Below are 20,426 nucleotides of genomic sequence, written 5' to 3' on the forward strand. Positions count from 1 at the left end.
ACTCACCAATCCCATAAACCCCTTGATAAAGCCCCCCCCCCCAATGCATGAAAACATGAAATGCCCACACTCCCCACGCCCAAAACACCCCAGAATCCTACACAACCTCCACATATCTCTGTTTTCTACTCCCTATCACCAGGCTGAGAGCAACTAGAGAGGAAAACAAGAGTTATTTGGGTTTGCTTTGAGGATAGAGTCTGCATGGAGTCAAGGGGGTGGCAAAATGTTGCGTAATATGTGTAGCACCTTGTGATTTGGGATATAACCTCAAATGATTATTTTTAAAACAATTAGATGATCAAAGCAACATTATTTCTCCTCTTTTCTAAGAAATAGGCCATCATATTTTTACATTTTAATCAACCCACATATGCTTTCTATTCTTTTTAGTCTAACTTTCTGCTTAGTTTGACATTCCTAGGTATATATTTGCATTAAAAAAGGCCATGCAAAATAAAATGCTGAATTCCTCTGCCTCTTGAATTGACAAGTTTCTACTGTCCTGATCCATACATATTGTGGAACTAAGTACGAAATGATATAGATCAGGACGTATTGTGGAACTAAGTATGAGATGGCTCCATGCCATCCTCAAGATGGGTTTTGAAAGTCAGCAAAAATTATATTTATTAAATGTCTTAAAGTAAGATGGTCAATAGGAAGGAGACACTTGTTAAGTTACCACGCATTTTGTTCCATTGACATAAGTGGAGACCCCGGTGGCACAATGGGTTGAACCTTTGCACTGGCAGGACTGCTGACCAAAAGGTCGACAGTTCAAATCAGGGTGAGCTCCCATCTGTCAGCTCCAGCGTTTCATGCGGTTACATGAAAGAAGCCTCCCATAGGATGGTAAAACATCTGCGCGTCCCCTGAGCAACGTCCTTGCAAACAGCCAATTCTCTCACACCAGAAGCGACTTGCAGTTTTTCAAGTCGCTCCTGACACGAAAAAAATTCTACCAACTAATCAGACTATCATTTTTGTAACTTTGAAAATATCAATTTTGAGATTTGCAGTTTGTGTTTGAATGACAAAAAATCACTTGTTTATTCAAACGATTTATTCAAACGATATACACAACTCTCAGATAAAAAATGTTCCAGTCAAGAGTACTCTTTCCCCCTGTACGTGTAAAAAAGTTGCTGCCAGGGCAAGAAAAGTAAATGGGGCAGTTCAAATTCTCTCCACTTCAGTTAGTGCCAAAAAGAACCTGGCAGCAACATGGGAAAATACCATTTTAAGCTCTCTGGTAACCTTGCAATGTCACTCATGTGGCTGAAGGGCTGGAGAGCAGGAGGCAAGGCTCACACCAGGTTGCAAATGAGCTTTCACACAGCAAGTGAAAGAAATGTTTTAAGGGATTAAACCCAGTGCTGGAAAAAAGGAGGGGGCTGCTCTCTGGCATATGAGCAGAGGTTGGAAGACGGCCCAGCAGGTCAGCCCAGGAATGGCATGCCTCTGTAGATGAAAGGAGCATTAAGACTTTAGACCTGTCAGTCTCTCAGTTCAGCTATCCTTGCAGGTGTTTCACCCTCTAGAGTGGGGCATGGAGAACTTCCTGAATGTGTCACATGAGATCACTGATCTGCTGTAATGAATATCCCCTTTCTCTCAACAGGGGTTATCATAAAATAGATGTGCAACTAATGGGGAAAGTATGTCTAGGGATGCCATAATGTGGGACTGGGCAAAACGAAGGCCATATACATTTTGTATCTGTTTTGTAGCCATCACAATTGTTGCTACGCAGCCAAACTGCACAGTGCTGGGGTGGCAAACCAACTTGCCTCTAGCACAGCATTTCTCAACCTGGGGGTCAAGACCCTGGGGGAGGGGGATCGCGAGGGGGTTACAGAGTGGTCACCAAAACCATCAGAAAACACAGTATTTTCTGTTGGTCATGGGGATTCTGTATGGGAAGTTTGGCCCAATTCTATCGTTGGTGGGGTTCGGAATGCTCTTTGATTGTAGGTGAACCATAAATCCCAGCAACTACAACTCCCAAATGTCAAAGTCTATTTTCTCCAAACTCCACCACATTAAGGCATCTTGAGTATTTGTGCCACATTTGGTACAGATCCATCATTTTTTGAGTTCACAGTGCTGTCTGGATGTAGGTGAACTACAACTTCAAAACTCAAGCTCAATGCCCACCAAACCCTTCCAGTATTTTCTGTTGGTCATGGGAGTTCTGTGTACCAAGTTTGGTTCAATTCCATCGTTGGTGGATTTCAGAATGCTCTTTGATTGTAGGTGAACCATAAATCCCAGCAACAACAACTCCCAAATGACAAAATCAATCTCCACCCATTACCCCAACCCTACCAGTATTCAAATTTGGGCTTATCAGGTATTTGTGCCAAATTTGGTCTAGTAAATGAAAATATATCCTGCATATCGGATATTTACATTACAATTCACAACAGTAGCAAAATTACAGTTATGAAAATAATGTTATGGTTGGGGGTCACCACAACATGAGGAATTATATTAAAGGGTCACTTCATTAGAAAGGTTGAGATCCACTGCTCTAGCAGGAATAGGGGTGCATCTACAACATAGAATTAATGTAGTTTGATACCATTGTAACTGCCATGGTCCCTGCTTATAGCAAAGTGGGAGTTGTAGTTTTACATGGGTTTAGCCTTCTTTGCCAAAGAATGCTAGTGTCTTACTGAACTACAACTTCCAACTGTACAGCATTGAGTCACAGCAGTTAGAATGGTCTCAAACTGCATTAATTCTACAGTGTAGATGCGCCCACGGAGACTTTTAGAAGCACAGCTTTGCTTGAAAATTGCAATAGTGGCTTGGAGCACAAGGTGAGACAACAGAGACAGAGATGTTTAGTTAAAAAACATAAAAAACAGCATTATGTTATCATTAGACAGACTACTGGAGACTAACTTGTCGAGGGAACAAATCCTAAGTGACGGGGCTGTTTGGAAAGAGTATTCTCTTCAATCAACCAAGTCCTAGAAGTCACGAGTTTAGCGCACTCACCACACTTTCTGTGTGAGACTAACACATCACATGGCTCCCACTGAGCAAAACTAACAAATGCATAAAAGTTGGAGAGTTGCAATGATAGAAATGTTCTCCTGGGGGATAAGGCTTGATAAAAAATAAGAATGAACTAAATTTTATTTGCAAAGTTGGATTGGTCTGAGTACAGGCAGAGTAGACTAGGATGAGAGAGTTCCTTTGGGAACCCAGCAAAGCTGGCTTAAGCCAAGGCAGGTTTCTCCACCTTTCATAAGCAAATTTCATTGGAAATGCTCATTAAACACAACAGAGGCCCCTTGGGTAGCTTTGGCAGAGCAGCAAAGTAAGGAGGGGATGTTGATCCTACACAAAACACGTTCACTCAGCTGAATGGAAAGAGAAACAGTAAAAAAGGAAAATGTCTAAGCACAACTGCAGTATGCAGATCAGGACTCCTCCCAAAGCTGCATGAACACCATGCACATGGAAGATTATGCCACTTTAATAAAGCACAAAGGAAAAAGGAAACAATCCAATGGAATGAGTCTCCTTTCACCGGAGGGGCCAATCCAAAATAGTAGTCTCCTGTGCTGGGAAAACAGCAAGCCTGCACATCTGGGCCCACGCATGTATCAGAGGTTACAAGGGAGTTTCAGCTGTTAACCAAAAATGACAATTTTGGAAGCAAGTTTTGCACAGTGGACTCACCGAAGTATTCTGGCACTGGATGCTGGTGCTGTTAAAGCGCAAGGCAGTGACACGTGTGGGGCTTCCAGGAATATGGAAGATGCACTCGTAGTTGCGCTGTCCTGACTGGGGCTGTGGCAGGTTTTTGGCTGTCAAGGTGATGGGCTTCACCACACCCACAGGGATGTAGATCTGGGTAGATGGAAGGATCTGCGGACAATCCTACAAGAGAGAAAGACCAACAACAATTTATGAGATAGGAACAGCCAATACATCTATGCATCTATGTCAGACAGGATTTATTTATTTATTTACTTACTTTATTTCTATACCACTTTACTCAGCCCTCAGGCGACTCAAAGCAGTGAACAACATCAGTACAAAATATCACAAAACAAGTATAGGGCAATTAAAAACAATTATCACAGTAAAATCAGAATCCAGTCTCGTCATCCATTATTCCGTATTCCTATGTTCAATTACACTGTTTAATCAAATGCTTGTTCAAACAGCAAGGTCTTCACTTTCCTCCGAAATGGCAGCAGGGAGGGGGCCAATCTGATATCTGCAGGCAGGGCGTTCCACAGCCGAGGGGCCACCACTGAGAAGGCCCTGTCTCTCATCCCCGCCAAGCGCGCCTGTGATGCAGGCGGGACTGAGAGCAGGGCCTCCCCAGATGATCTTAGTGTCCTAAGACACCCATTATGAGGCTCTTCAAACACAGCTTGTCAGGGTCACTCACAGGAACTTTCTCGTACATATAGAGGACTTCACTTTACAAGTGGTGTTCTTGGTTGACAAAGCCTTCCAGCCCTATACTCTCCGATTCCAGTGTTCTTATTGCTATGCTAGGTCAGCCTCTTTCTGCTCCAACTTTCTTTGCCAAAGAAGCATCATGTTCTAGAGCAGGGCTTCTTAAGCTTTATCCATTCGCGACCCCTTTACGCCTAAGAAATTTGTTCATAACCCCTTTCTAGACAAGATTTTTTTACGCAACCCCAGATATACCAGTATATAAAATAGATATAAAAAACAAACACTTACTGATAATAATTCAACATTGGCAAAGCATGCTAAACAGCTGACTTTCCTTGAAGGGCAGCTGAAGCATTTTAATGCTAACAGATCCGTGTAAATATCTAAGTGGTTTTCAGAAACCTTTAACTATTACCAGACGTTTCATGACCCCAAAATTGATCTTAAATTGAGTCCTCATCTACACTGCCAAATAAAAGTCATATTATCTGCTTTGAATTGGATTATATGGCAGTGCAGACTCATATAATCCAGTTCAAAGCAGATAATATAGATAATCTGCTTTGAAAATCTGGATTATGTGGCAGTGTAGATCCAACATAAAAGTTTTAAGAAGCAGTGTTCTAGAGCTGGGATGATTGAAGATTTTCTTGAAGGTGGTAAACAGATCCCAGTTCTCTCTGGAGCACCCTGTTTCTGCCCAAAAAAGGAATATACTGGGCCTGTGTACAATTATGGAACTATGATTCCACTATGGCTCTGTTCTATGAAATCCTGGGGTTTTCAGTTGAGGCAAGGTACTTGGAGTTCTTAGCAAAAACTCTTGATGGTCTCCCCATAGGACAGCACTAGGTTCCATAGGACAGCTCTATGGTAGTTTAAGTGGAATAATAGCACTATAAGGTCACGAAGAGTCAGACACGACTGAACGAATGAACAACAACAACAACAACTGTGTAATGTGAATGGGTCTATTGCTTTGCTTAGAGCCCTTCTACACTGCCATATAAAATCCAGATTATCTGTTTTGAACTGGATTATATGGCAAGGTAGACAGATATAATCCAATTCAAAGCAGAAAATGTGGATTTTCTTCTTTGATAATCTGGATTATATGACAGTGTAGAAGGAGCCCAAGAAGGACCCAGGAATGGCAATTCACTTTTGAATCAGTTGCAGAGCCTCTCTAGAATCATAGAGCTGGAAGAGACCCGTCCAACCCCCTGCCAAGAGGCAGGAAAATCACATTCAAAGCGCCTGTTTAAAGAACAGTAGTATTGAAACCTAACCCTGTCCCAATTATGAAGAAATGCAAGAAATATTCACATAGCATTTCTTGGCAAATTGTGGTGGCTGCAGTTGAGTAGAAAAGCACGTGCTTTGCATGCTGCATGTCTCAAATTCAACTCTTGTTACCACCAGCTAAGGTAGGGAATGGCCTATCTAAAAGCCCAGAGACCTGCTGATGCCACTGTTTTAATATAAGACTACAAAGGGAAATGGTCTGATTCATAGAATCATAGAGTTGGAAGAGACCTCATGGGCCTTCCAGTCCAAACCCATTCTGCCAAGAAGCAGGAAAGTTGCATTCAAAGCACCTCTGACAGATGGCCATCCAGCCTCTGCTTAAAAGCCTCCAAAGAAGGAGCCTCCACTACACTCTAGAGTTCCACTGCCAAACAGCTCTCACAGTCAGGAAGTTCTTTCTCATGTTCAGGTGGAATCTCCTTTCTTGCAGTTTGAAACCATTGTTCCACGTCCTAGGATCCAGGGCATCAGAAAACAAGCTTGCTCCCTCTTCCCTACGACTTCCTCTCACATACTTATACATGGCTATCATGTCTCCTCTCAGCCTTCTCTTCTTCAGGCTAAACATGTCCAGCTCTTTAAACTGCTCCTCATAGGGCTTGTTCTCCAGACCTTTGATCATTTCAGTTGCCCTCCTCTGGACACATTCCTGCTTGTCAACATCTCCCTTCAATATGGAACAGCATTCTAATTAATTCCTACACTGGTTCTAAATCTATAGTAGAAAGGGTACCCTGCACGTACCATACCTCTATGACTATCCTCATGAGCAAACAGTGCAAGCAGTGAGGCCTTCCTCCTCCTCCTGATTGCTTTATTATTCAGAGACCATTTGTTAAACAGAAGTAACAGTTGGTGTAAACAAAGCTCAGAGCAGATGTTGCACAGCTGGTAAGATTAACACGCACATCTGCGACTAGATGTGCTTATTAGTACAGCTGAGGTTTTCGGCTCATTTGGTCAGTTGCATGCCCATGACAAGGAGAAAGAATAGCAGAGTATGCCAAACTAACAAAGGTGGAAAGGTCTACTGGGGAAACCAGTTTCAAAGGAAGGCCTTGTGGCATCAGTGAAGGGATTCCTCTGCTATTTCATCCCCAAACTTGCAGGGGAAGCAGAAGCCAGGTCACTGTACACTAGACTTGTGCACAGATTCGTTTTGGCTGTTTGGCTACTTCTGATCTATTCAGGAGCACAGAGCGTGCAGAGGGGCTGCCACATGCTCACACAGGGATTCCCTGTAAGCCCTGCCTGTAGGGCCAATCAGGATAGAAGAAAGCCATGACATGTCTTATGCATGCAGTGTCTATTTAATGAGACGGGTGTCTCCATTTCTCAGTTGCATCCTGACTCTAGAGATAGGTGCTTCAGTCCGACTACCTTGCTGCTCGCTCTCAGCTTTTGACATAGATTGGATTCTAGCATTAGAATCATAGAATCATAGAGTTGGAAGAGACCTCATGGGCCATCCAGTCCAACTCCCTGCCATCTTTTTGATTACTCCTTTTTCCTTTCTTTTCTTGATTCCTTATTTAGTGGGACTGGGAGTTGGAAAGTGCGGATGGGGGGGGGGGGGGTGAGCGGCGTTTGGGGACTTGTGGGTGGGTGTGTTTTTTTCCTTTAGGATGGCTCTGAGCTTTGAGTCACTCTTTAGTCTCTACTATAGCTTTTAGCTTCTTCTTTTATCTCCCCCCCCCCCTCTTCTCTCTCATCAAAGTAATACTTTTAAAAGATTACTGTTATTAATTATTATAGGAATTCCAGCAAACAGCAAAGCGTCATTCTCAGAAAAACTACCTACCTACCTACCTACCTACCTACCTAAACTTATCACCAATACCTATCAATTTCTGGCTCATAAGGAGTGTTTTTCCAATAAAGGGACATGCCGCTTGCTTGCTTGCGAGTGGTGGGCTGTTGACCTCTTCCAGTATGCTTTTAAGAACAAGGAATGCAAATTGCAAAAGCTTTGGAAGAAGTTGCTGTTGGGTTTTTTGATTAGTAAAGAAAGTGCAATAATGGGTAGGCTGTGTGATGTGGAAGTGCATCATTGACATTTGGCAGGAAGAAATGTTGCCCTGCTGCTCCTGAAGAAGTTACAGGGCAGGGCCAGCTGGGGATACATTTTTGAGAATTTTTAAAGGAGATTTTATTTCTAGAAAAAAAAATCTTAAAAATCAGGGCATGATCCAAATGTTATGAAACTTGGTGAGCCAGCAGTGGTAGATGTGTACTTCATGTATGGCCATTTTCATCCCAATAGCCCTGCAAATGAAAGAGAGGGTAGCCCGTGAAGCCCCTTCCCCCACTGCCACCAATGGGCCAGATCTAACTGCATTTTCTGGCTACGGGCAAAAAACGCCCATTCCAGCAACCCACCTGATTTCAGGAGGCAAGCAAAAATGGAACCGACCTCCCACCCCCCGGACTGGAATCTGGATAGCAGGAATGGCTCAAGGTTCAGCCAAAATGCGCAAGCCTACTGTACACAGAAAAGCTTGAGGGAAACAATGTGTTTGCTGATGGGATACTGGGGAAACAAGATTTAAAAATCAGCCATGAAGTACTGGGAATCACTACCCTACCTCACAGGATTGCTGTGAGGGTGAAACAGAGAAGGGAAACAACTGTATTCCATCATGAATTCTTTGGAAGTAACACAGAAAACATATTGATGTATATGTACACACAGAGACACATAAACAACGATGATATTGTTGCTTTTTCTTCCCGAAGAGGGAAGAGCGAAATGAAAGAGGTGTTCTCATGTGCCCTCAAGGCTCACAAAGTCACTGCAATAAATGGCAGCATATGCACAGCTGACTCAACCTCAGTAAATTGAAGCAACAGGAAGAACTATAAACAAGTTCATCTTTGTCATCTCAGGAAGAGGATAAAAAGGTTTAAGGCCTTCCTGTGTAAAGATCTGTATGAACCATGAGCTGCAAAGTGCCAAATAACATGACAAATAGGATTACAAACTGCATGAAAACATTAGCTTTCTCAGCACTGCTAACCTGGGAAAAGCTAGTATGGTGTAGTGGTTTGAGTGCTGGACTAGGGGAAGAACTGAATTCGCCACTCAGCCATGGAAAACCATGGTGCAACCTTGGGCAAATCACACTTTCTCAGGGGATCACAACCAGACACAATTAAGACATCTGCCCTTGCGCTATGCTACTCTGCTGCTGAGTATGCATGCCCAGTGTGGAACACATCTCACCACGCTAAAACAGTGGATGTGGCTCTTAATGAGACATGCCGCATTATCACGGGGTGTCTGCACCCTACACCACTGGAGAAACTACACTGTCTAAAACGGTATTGCACCACCTGACATCCGCTGGGAAGTAGCAGCCAATAGTGAAAGGACCAAGGCAGAGACATCTCCAGCTCATCCCTTGTTTGGGTATCAGCCAGCACCTCAGCGACTTAAATCAAGAAATAGTTTTCTAAGATCTACAGAGACACTCACTGGAACACCCTAGCAAGCGAGAGTCCAAAAGTGGCAGGCTCAAACCCAGAACCTCAATCAATGGCTGATACCAAATGAGAGACTGCCCCCTGGGCACACAGAAAACTAGGTGGCTTGGAAGGCACTGAACAGACTGCGCTCTGGCACCACGAGATGCAGAGCCAACCTTAAGAAATGGGGCTACAAAGTGGAATCCACAACATGCGAGTGTGGAGAAGAGCAAACCACTGACCACCTGCTGCAATGCAGCCTGAGCCCTGCCACATGCACAATGGAGGACCTTCTTGCAGCAACACCAGAGGCACTCCTAGTGGCCAGATACTGGTCAAAGGATCAACTACCAAGTTTACAAACTTTGCGTTTTGTCTGTTTGTTTGTTTTGTTAAAAATGTAATACAAATGTCTGGTTGCTCCTGACACAATAAATAAATAAAGTATTAAAGAAAGTCAATGGAAAATCTCAAAATAAATCTTGCCAAGAAAACTCTCTAAGGTTGCCAGACGCTGAAATAAACCCGGTGGCACATAATGATAATAACAAGTGACCCAGAATCCCAAATTTTTCGAACCCTAAGGAGAACACCTTCAGAATGCAGCCGACTCCAAAATAAATAATGAGGAATTTCTTAATGCAGATCCTAGCTCTGGCTAGTAGGGCTCACTTTTGCATGTCCTACGTTCCTTTGTGGCAATATCCACACTAAACACAGGCATGCAGTTGATACATCAGTCCAATCTCTTGGTGTAAAGGAACATACGTGATTGAAAGGCTGCAGCTGCACCTGACAGGGGCTGAGCCAAGAGCTCAACTAGCACCTGATGCGTAACACAACCTTCCTTCTCTCCTTCAGTTTGAGAGTGCAAGGAAGATGCACTTATTTTGCAGTCATCCAACTTGCTCTCTTGAGGGCTAGCTTGACCTCCCAAAAGACAGGTTGCAGAACACAAGAGAGCAAGGGGAGGGTAAAAATAAGGAGAACCTGGCAAGCAAACAGCCCTGCACCCCAGAAGGGCACCACTTTGGCAACAATAACCTGATGCAATTCTCAGCTGATCTGGGCCTGGGAGAAAAGACACGCCTGCTACAAATAATAGGGGAGCAGAGAATAACATGTTTTGAAGCAAGCTCTTACAGAATGAGAACATGTGGCAGTTAGGAGCCTGCGGGCACTTTCAAGGAAGGCATCAACAGGGATAGACCTGTTTTCCCCCGGCATATGCTAAATTCTGCCTAATTCACCCTTGCTAATTTCAGTAAATTAAGCTCACAGTAGAAACTGTAGTGCTGGTGACAGTGGCAAGAGATGTGTTTTTCATTCCATTAAATGTTTCTAACTATTTGAGGGTTGGGCATCTCAAAGCACTTCACAGAAATTCATTAACCCTTTACTAATACTTGTTTCTTTTTGCAGGTTAACAAACCATGTTCAACGAACTAAGAGAGCAGAAGGCTTGGTTTGAAAGCTGTCTTTCTTCCACCTCCTTGCCACAAGTTCCCTTTCCTACTTTCTTGAATCATAAGCAGGTGGATTCCCCTCACTTCTTTCCATGAAAAAAAAAGATAAGAAACAGGTCCATCGCTCTTTGGATCTTGGTCCTTCTTAACGAAGATGCACCTATTCTGGTATATACTGTAGACCAGAATGCACACATACAAAGAGAACAGCACAAAGAGTGCCTGAAAGTACCTACATGGATGGCATAAATTCATCATCTATCTATAGATGTCTGGACAACTATACTATAAGAGCTAATGTAAAGTCCAATCTCACCCCTCCCTGTTACCCTAAACATGGGCACATTTTGCTGACTGGCTTTTCAAGCCAAGGACCCACTCATTCCTGCTATGTCACATGTTCCGTGTCTGCAGGGAGCTGTGTCTCATCCAGTAAAAATTCTGCCATGCTTAAAAAACAGGAAGCACCTGGTGCTTAGGAGCTCTTTCCTAAAGAGTCTCATGATGTTGAACTGGAAACAACACAGAAAAAATGGCTCTGATGTTGGCCAGGCTTTCCCCAGCTGTTCCCTTCTTTGGAACAGTCGATTCAAAGGATTAATGAGAACGCCCTTTACCTAGACTCAACATGCCTGTCATCTCCTTTGCCAGGCTTGCACATTCTGAACATGTTTCGTTCAGGACATCACTGGGACTGAATTTTGGAAAAAGCTCCAAGTGCAGGGAATGCCAGCATACAGTTTGAAAAAAAGTTGGCAACTCTAACAACTGTAGAGATAGAGAGGGAAATTCATAACTTGTGTCTGTTGAGGGGTTCCTCTTGGGTATCCCCCATCTGAAAGCTATCTCTGATGTGGCAAATGCCATTTGCTCTCCACATGTGAAAAAGTTGAGAAGATGGAGTGCTCCAAAAATACACCAGTTGGCAAAAGCAATGACTAAAGGAAAAATTTCTAGAAAGTGAAGACAAGCATGGAATATCCACTAAGTAGAGATCACCTTGAAAACAGAGCAATAGTGAGCACTGACCACAATTTTCAGAGGACTTCAAAGCATCATTTCCCCAATCCATAGAATAGAGTTGGAAAAAACCACAAAGGCCATCCAGTCCAACCCCATTCTGCCATGCAACCCCATTCTGCCACACACAATCAAAGCATTTGTGACAGGAAGCAATTCAGCCTCAGTTGAAAAGCCTTCAAAGAAGAAGACTCCACCACACTTTAAGGCAGTGTACGCCACTGCCAAACAGCTCTTACTGTCACAAAATTCTTCAAATCTTTATGTGGAATCTCTTCATTAAACAAGTGCTTACATTTTAAAAATAGCTTCACAAGTTCTAGGATATGAGCAACCCAGAAGCAAACAAGTTGCACATTTCATGTCCAAAGAAACAAGATAATTCCTCCATTAGGCTGTCACCACAAATTCCTGCTTTCCTACTGAAGACACCCAGCTGTACTGATTTATGTGATCCAAAAGGCAGGTCCTAGCTGACCTATCACTCAGGCATCTCTTCCAGTTCTCAGTTTCCACAGATAGAAGGGGGAAATCATTTTCTATGTCTCCTAGCTCCCAATTATAGCACAGTATAAACAACAGTAAAGTAAAAGTAAAGGTCCTGTCTGGGCACTGTGCTAAAGGATATTCCACTACACCTCTCTGGCCAAAGCCCACAAGGCACAGACAACTTGCAATTTATCCAGACCAACTTTTGCCTAAAATAGCTTTATGGATTAATTTTCCATTATGTAAATTAAGGAGTCATCTCGTCCCTCTAGCCTCCACAAAATATAAGCACAACATACCAATAGTAAGGGCCTCTTGTGAACATTCAGAGCTTCCACTTCAATCACTATGCTTCAGAAACATGTGGTGTGACTCTTAAACCAAGGCCTGTCTTCCAAGCCAGAGCAACCCAGCCAAGAAGGACAATAGGTCCATTGGTATTTTGTCTGCCCCGCTTTCTTTCCGACCCCAAAGCCACTGAGACTAAAAAGAAGGGGAACAGTTATCTAAACCTCATACAACGGGCTGATCAGAGGGTTGCCACATCTGAACTTGACTCTCTTTCAGCTTTTAAGAGCTATCTGATCTGCAGCCTTGAGTAGGTGATAAGATTTTGCGTCATGCCATGGAAAGTTTCAGCTGCTGATTTCTGTAAATCAAACCTCTGGTTGAAACACAGGAGCAAATCAAGCCATTCTATGGGAGCGGGGAATACCAGTGGAGAATCTGCATATTGGAAATGGAGCAAAGAGAAGTTGTAGGATTTTTTTTTTTACAGTATTACATTTCCCAAGGTCACTTACTTATTCTTTCCTTCCCAGGAACCCCGGGGACAAATCTAGTTGAAACCTAGTAACTTCAGGTCCCCTGATGAGTGCCCCCACTCCTCCCTATTACATCCCAAGACATCAGCCTGCAAAGAACATGTATTGAAGAGACACAGTATCACCCCCCCCCCACACACACACCTCAATTTCACCCATTTTTCTTCTTGTTTTTGTGGCATCTTGCTTGTTGGTCAGACAAGGGGGTCTCAAAAGTTTGGTAAGCCTAATATTCTAAAACATGGAATATGGTTACTGTTGCTTTTTCTGGTGTTGATTTCTCTACGGAGACTTGGGCCATATGTGATATTACTATTTCAAGAGAAACTTTCATCACTGTTCCGAATTTTGCTTGTATTCTAAGTTCCCCATGCGGAAGCAATTGGACATTTTAATCCAATGTGAAATGCCTCCATTGAGTTCATGATCACCAAATTAGAGTTGCACAAGCAATGGCAAAAACACGTGGATACACATTCACTTGCACAATGTTGTCATTCAAAACACAATGCATAACTCCACATGTGGAGATTTACTCTATATAATTTGTCTCATATCTCAATCTCGGTCTATGTGTTCTTCCAAACTAGGGCTCACTTCTGCTGCTCCTGCTGCTGCAGACACTCATGGACAGTCAAGCCACAAATGTGATTGCTGATTTCAAATATTCAAATGCAGCAAGGTTCTTCCTAATTCCCTTTTGAATCTTGCTCATCTGTCTCTTTCCATGTGAACAAGATCAGGCTTCAACCTTAAGTGAAAATTCACAGAATTTCACACACAATAAATAAATAAATTCCTCTTTTCCTCTAACACAGTCAGCCTTTGCAAAAGCAAGCATGCGGCTGGTAGCTGGGTGCTGGATGAGTAACTGCCAATCTCTGGTGGTTCCTTCCTGGAGGGCCCACACTCCCATGGATGATAAAGGGTGGAGTGGAGGGAAAGGAGGGAATTAATTGTTCATTGCCAGAAGCTTGACCTCTTCAGTGCTGAGCCAACACTCGTCAGCCTGGAGTGGCTGCAAGACAGGAATCACGGTGGGAAATGACACGGGGAGAGGGAAGTGAAAAATATAGCTGAGGGCATCTTCGTTATGCCAGCACTCACAGCAAAAGATTAGAATGGGATTCATCTAATGCAACACAAGAGCTGTCAAGTTGGCCACAGTATTGTAGATCATAGCAGGAAACACTGAGGAACACTCTGCCTTGCGCAATTTAGAATTTCCATAATACTTCTACAGGAGGGAACCCAAAACAAGAGTCAAACTCATAGTAAGAGGAAAACGAATCTAGTCATGTCCAAAGAGCATACTGCTTTCCACTCAAAGCCTGAAGAAACTGAACTGGGCCAGGCAAAAGAGGAATATATGGTAATTATAAGGCTAGACAGAATGTGTTGGAGGACTGGGAGGCTTAAAATGAAGTTAAGTACGTGTCAGAGATTAAATCAGATGTTTCTGTTTAAGAAGGAAGAAGAAAAGATGCCAGGGAATGATGAAACTTGTGTGTAAATAGGTTATTTCTTTTTTTTAAATGTACCTGGACTCAGGTTTTCTCCCAGATCGATTACCACAGAATGTGTGCTGATGAGTCCATGAGGGACACTGAATCTAGATATGACTAGAGATGCTTTATTCTTGTGATTTCACTTCTTTGGGAACCAAGATCTGCAATTCTAAGGAATTTCTGTGATCGAGGGCAGTTGACTCAACCTCATTTCTAAGAACATACTCAATGAAGGAGTCTACTATCAAAATGATGAATAGCAAATCCACAGAAAGCATTCACAGGGGGACAATGTCTTTAATAGTATAACTTCTGACCCATACATTCCATGCGAGCAGTCTTATTTATTGGTGGTAGCAAAAGCCAAATTAACAAAAGGAAACCAAACTTATGGATCAAGTGTCTTATGGTGGTATTAGCCTATACCTATGAATACCATTTATAATTGATTCTCTTTAATGTTTGCATATTTTTAGATTTTAAATTGTATTGATATGTTTTTAATGTAAGCCTCTTTGAGTCTCCTTGTGGAGAGAAAAGCTGGGTATAAATAACCATCATCATTCTATACTTTCCGGCTCATAGAGTATTTCAAAACTCAAGTACTTTTCCATGCTGATGGAACTGAATAACAAAAGGCCTTTTCACATGAGAACACCATTTATAGTTTAGCCAAGGTGCTTTCTGAAGAGGCAGAGGCGTATTTTATGATCATTTTGTCTTGGCAAGGACACTCATTTTCATAATACAAGTTAGACCCACATTTCCACTTTCCCCCAGTAGTTCCTGCAATATAAATTAGTTGTTAACCAGGAAACCAATAGCTGCAGGGTAATGGTTGCTATTTGCCACTGGTTCATCAAGACTCAGGGGTGATTTTGTCCACAGAATAAGCAGATAACAGTATGAAAATAGCACATGCTACCCTAACTTTTGAAGTGATAATTTTAAAATATAGGAAACACAATAATAGCCCGAAATAATCCCCTTCATCCCATTTTTTTTAAGTGCCTACATCTTTGGAACTACAAATGGAAGATAGGCTGGAAAGGTCACATCATGTTAACTTCAGTTGTCAACTTCAAGCCTTTGTCAATCTGTAACTCCATCCTCTGTTAGTCTCTTCTCTACATGTTTTAGTGGATCGCACCTTAATCACACTTTGACAATTCTGGACATCACGAGTAACTTTGATCTGCACACTAAAGAGACAGTTTCAGGTTGTAACATATCTGTCCATCATTTTAGATGTAGCTTCTATTGGCAGGATGGGGAGAACCAGTTAAACAGCATGACTCAGGCTTCCCCAACATCATATATTCCATACATGTTGGAACTACAACTCCCACTACTAGCCTGTTGGTCTGAATATCAATATCAATATAAAGCAAGAAAAGATACATAAATGCTGACATCAACATTTGAGTTGGGGTTAGCTATAGAATAGCCATATAAATCCACTAGACTGGGGAGGTTTGGAATAAATATTCAAATTTAATGCAAGCATTCTAAAATATCTACAAATATCCCTTGCATTTTAAAAATCAAAGAATTCCAGTGATTCTGAGAAAAAATATTTCCAATGTATAAATGCATAAAAGGATTAGAGCAAGAAAGAACAACATCCAGATGTCCAGGAGTCACATGCCTTCATGGACCTCAGAAGGCTGCAGGTATCTCACTGCCATTCCACCCCGGAAATCCCCAAATCCAGATTTTCATTGCTCTAAGAAGTCAATTACATCCTTTAGGGAAAGACTGCACAACCTGTGGTAGTCCAGGTGTTTTGGACTTCAGTTTGCAGAATTTCTGACTATTGTAAAAATGGCTAAGACTTCAGGAAGTTGGAGTCCCAAACACCTGGCGAGCCACAGGTTGTGCAGGCCTGGTTTAGGTGAAAACATTTTGTCCACTTCACATTTATAGTCTGCAGAATGAAACAGCTTCAAGATGGCTCATTTCTGGAGTGCTGTTGGTTTGCCACTTAGAATCGATTATTCTTCTAACAATTCAGATTTGCTGATATAGAAAATAATACATTTTATGAAAAATATCAACATGTAAAGAAATAAAGTGCATACATTATGTTCCTCCTTAAGGACACTACATGTTGTAAAATATATCTTGAAGCATGCTTTGTGGGTCTCCCCTTGCAAGTCAACTGAAAAATCTGCCCACATTCACAATTGGAGAAACACGCTCCAAACAATGAAGCAGAAAAAGAGTTAATGGCATGCCTAAAGACTGAAATGATAAAGTTCAGACAAAGAGAAGAAGGGTAGACCTTAGTGAGTGCAATAGTGACCTATTTGTAATCAGCATTCTGACCTGCAGGCATTTTTCTTAATGGCCTGTGCAATAACTTTGTGCTAGAGTAAGACAGAGATACAAAAGCATAAGGAAGAAAAATCCTCTTGGTACAAAAAGGTTTCACTTCATTGTTAGGCAAAGCACTCCTTCACACAAAGGAACCACAAACCTGGCACTAATCTAGAAAGCATAGTACTTGCTTGAGCCTCTGGGTCAAATTTAGGAAAGCTTTGGAATGCTATCCTCAGCACACCTCCTTGGCAGTGAATTTCATTGAAAGCAAAAGCACTTGTTTTCACAAGAACTGAGGTGACAGACAAAGAAGCTATGAGACATGTGAACAGAATGCCAAAGATGAATCTAAACTGTCCTTCCTGGAAGTTATTCTTAGAAGTCATTCTTTCTTATTCTGCTAGTAAACAGAATAACCACCTGTTTGTTTTCTTCTTCTGCAACACTTTAAAGTACTCTGAACCTGTCAACATCCTTCCCACCACCACCCTTTTTATTACCAACTAAACATCCTTCAGTGTTTCCTAATATGTGCTTCCTTCCACACCACTCTCATTCTTGTAACTTTCTTTTGAATATACTTTTCTCTCTCCTCCCCCCCCCCCCCCACATACACGCACTATGAGGCCCAGAACATATGCCAAGAACTTTATATATATATAATAATAGGAAGTGCTCATCAGGTCATACTAATGTTTCCTGACTACTTGCATTTGAAGCTTCTAAAGAAGTACTGAATATTTTGTTTATAACATATGGATGAGTTTTGAAGAAGAGAACCAAAAGACGAAAGAGAAGATCTGTAAATGGCATGCTAAAAGAAGATTTGGTTGCTTACCTCAGACATGTTGACACGGCCTTCCTGGAAGGAACAGTCAGCTGCATTGTGAGTACAAATGTGACGATATTTACACCAGTGGCAAGGAAAGGACCCGTTCACACAGGACAGGCAGCTGCAAGAGAAAAAGAAGCAAGCAGTGTAAGAATTTTCTATACACCACATCTTTCACTTTGTGTATGAGAGCGTAGAGGGTGTGCTGTGGGATCCCAAAATACCTTATACAAAACCCTAAAAGAGTCTTAGAGAGAGGACTTATAATCATGTGGATAAGGAAACAAATATTGACAGAAAAACTAGAGGGGTTTTCAACAAACTATTCAGCACAATTGGCTCCAGAAGCAACATGTCCCTTGGGATCACAACAAGGAATGTAGAGAAATGCCACAGATGGTATCTCTGACTTGTTTTGCACAATAAATAGATAAAGCAACTAAAATAGCTTTACTTCAACTAAATGATAATAATGTAACAAACAGAAGCAAGGGAACATAAGAAAAATCCTAAAAGCAAAGCAAAAGTCTTATATCACACATGAAACAAGAATCTTTGGCAAAATGTCTTTGTGAGGCACTCTGCAGATGCTGGAGCTGCAACCAAGGAAACAGAGAAGAATAGTAGCACTAAGTAGAATGGTTGCTGCCAGCAGTGACTACTTGCTTTACTGCTGATTTATAGCCCTCAGCTCTCAGAACAGGTGTTCCTAGAGTGAGATCCGATTGCTCAGTGTCCTTGCAGCAATTCTAGCTGACCTTCTTTTTTCTTCTTTCGTCCTACGGTGAAACGTAGGAAACGACAGTATTTTTCCTTGCTCTCTTCTTCCTCCTCAACACTTGGTCCCAAATCCCCAACTCCTACGTTTTCAACCTCCTGCTCTACCTCCTTCTCAGAAGAAGAGGAGTATACAGCAGTCTCCTAGTTTGTCACTCATGTCATTCTCTTCAACACTGTGTCCTTAACATAGTGCTAGAGAAACTAAGGTCACAACTGAATAAAGAATAAGATTACTATGGGATTGAGAAACCAACTGCAATGCCTGCATAAAGAGACTCTAACAAACAGTTTAATATACACAATCCCTAATCTCTGTGCCAATTGCTTTTTCCTCTTCCCACATTCAGTCACATAATGCATCCCGGGTAGTTAAGTGTGTGCCCTTAGGACCTCTCCCCTTATCTTGGCAGAAGTTAGGATCCTTTATCTCCATTCATGGGCATGTGGGTTGAATCACAGACTTCATGGGCTTTATTTTTGGTTTTATGAAAGCCAGTTTTAATGAATAGAAGGCAAAACAAGAGGCCTCTACTTCAGGGGATAAAATCTTTTGAATTTTAACGTAGAGTCATTCATAGGAAAATTATACTATTACCAAAAGTATGGATCAGGGTAACAGTTCAGTAATGTCTTTCATCTGATTATGCAGCAATGTACTGAAGTGCTTTCTTTTACATTATCTTCTACCCACTCAAATTGTCCACTTCTGCATACAAGGCAGCTGCTTTGTCTCTGATAACATGGTTCAAATCCATGTATTTTTACAAGAACATAGTTTTCTTCTCTCCCCTTTTAATTGTGTATTTCCCACTTTTCTCAGTTCTCCCTTTGAAATCACATCCCTGTTTCTTGTGGTCCTTCTCAGCATCTATTAGCAAGGGTTGTGCTTTGAAGTGTGCAATCAGTGTTTGAAGGCTGGCAGCATGGTCTGTGCTAACTCCCATGTGAGTTGAGACACAGACTGACAACAATTTAATCCTCTGCTCTCCAATGCGAAGAGAAACAGAGGCTCTGTTTCTCCTTATAGGCTTAGTTGCTCATTTGTTCCACTTGGCTCTGTTTCGCTTACACTGGGGAGAAGAGGAATCAGAACTTTTTTGTCCCCCAAGTTGGGCTGGGAAATCCAACTGGAGCAAAAACAGAAGGAAACACTTCCTTTTTCTATTTCAAAGCAACAACATCCTTTTTTTTTATGGTCAGGGTATCAGTTTTTGTTGCTAAATCACAAATATCAAAAATAATCCCAGCCTCTAAGATGCATTAGGACATGAGAGCACAATTTAATTATTATTTATTTCATACCCTTTAACCCGGCCTTCTCCCCCGAAGAGCGGACTCAGGGTGGCCTCACATAAGCACCAAACAAAGCTATCATCATATAAATAATAAACAATTACATTAAAACAATTATACTGGCATAGCTAAAATACTGATTTGTGGCCTTTTCTCTAAATGCATTCTGTTTTCAACTATCACCTATTCATAAAAAAGTCATTATGGAGCTTAGCATGCAGAGAATAAGATGGAAGAGGGAAAGGGGAAAGGGGGCAGATCACGTGAGAAAGCCAAGGCAGAAGTTTTCAACCAGAAAAACTATTCAGAGGAAGAGCTATATTCCATTCCCTCTTCTCTTCTCAGTATTATCAATCTAAAAACATCAGGAGACAATCACTTGTTGAGATTGGTGTGGTGCGAAATGCAAGGTGCCAAGCCAATCTCATGAAAAAGTAATTCGGGAGCTATTTCTCCTGACTGCAACTTGCAGTTGAAGCCACAAATAATGCATTTCTCCTCAAACCAATTTATACAGTGGTGCAATCAAGATGAGTTGGGATGCCCACTGCAGATACAGCAAAGCGCTTCAAAATAAACACAGCCTGGTTTAGTGAAGCATGTCACATTCACTTATCCAATCAAGAAATAAGTTGTTTTGTTTCTCCCACGGTAAAATCCATTGCATAATCCCTTATCTGTTAGT

The 20,426-nt window shown here is 41.9% G+C and overlaps 1 protein-coding gene across 5 annotated transcripts in view; it reads right to left on the reverse strand.

Annotated features, from left to right (window-relative positions):
* Positions 1-20,426, reverse strand: part of PLXNA1 (plexin A1) — a 367,927-nt gene that overhangs the window by 108,297 nt on the left and 239,204 nt on the right. For all 5 annotated transcript variants that reach the window (XM_067463505.1, XM_067463504.1, XM_067463508.1 and 2 more), the window contains exons 9-10: positions 17,675-17,789; positions 3,700-3,900 (exon numbers count right to left, since the gene is read on the reverse strand). In XM_067463505.1, the coding sequence (XP_067319606.1) occupies positions 3,700-3,900; positions 17,675-17,789 (316 nt within the window). The remainder of the gene's footprint in view (positions 1-3,699; positions 3,901-17,674; positions 17,790-20,426) is intronic.

This window comes from Anolis sagrei, chromosome 2, assembly GCF_037176765.1.
Source record: "Anolis sagrei isolate rAnoSag1 chromosome 2, rAnoSag1.mat, whole genome shotgun sequence".
Classification (NCBI taxonomy): Eukaryota; Metazoa; Chordata; class Lepidosauria; order Squamata; family Dactyloidae; genus Anolis; species Anolis sagrei.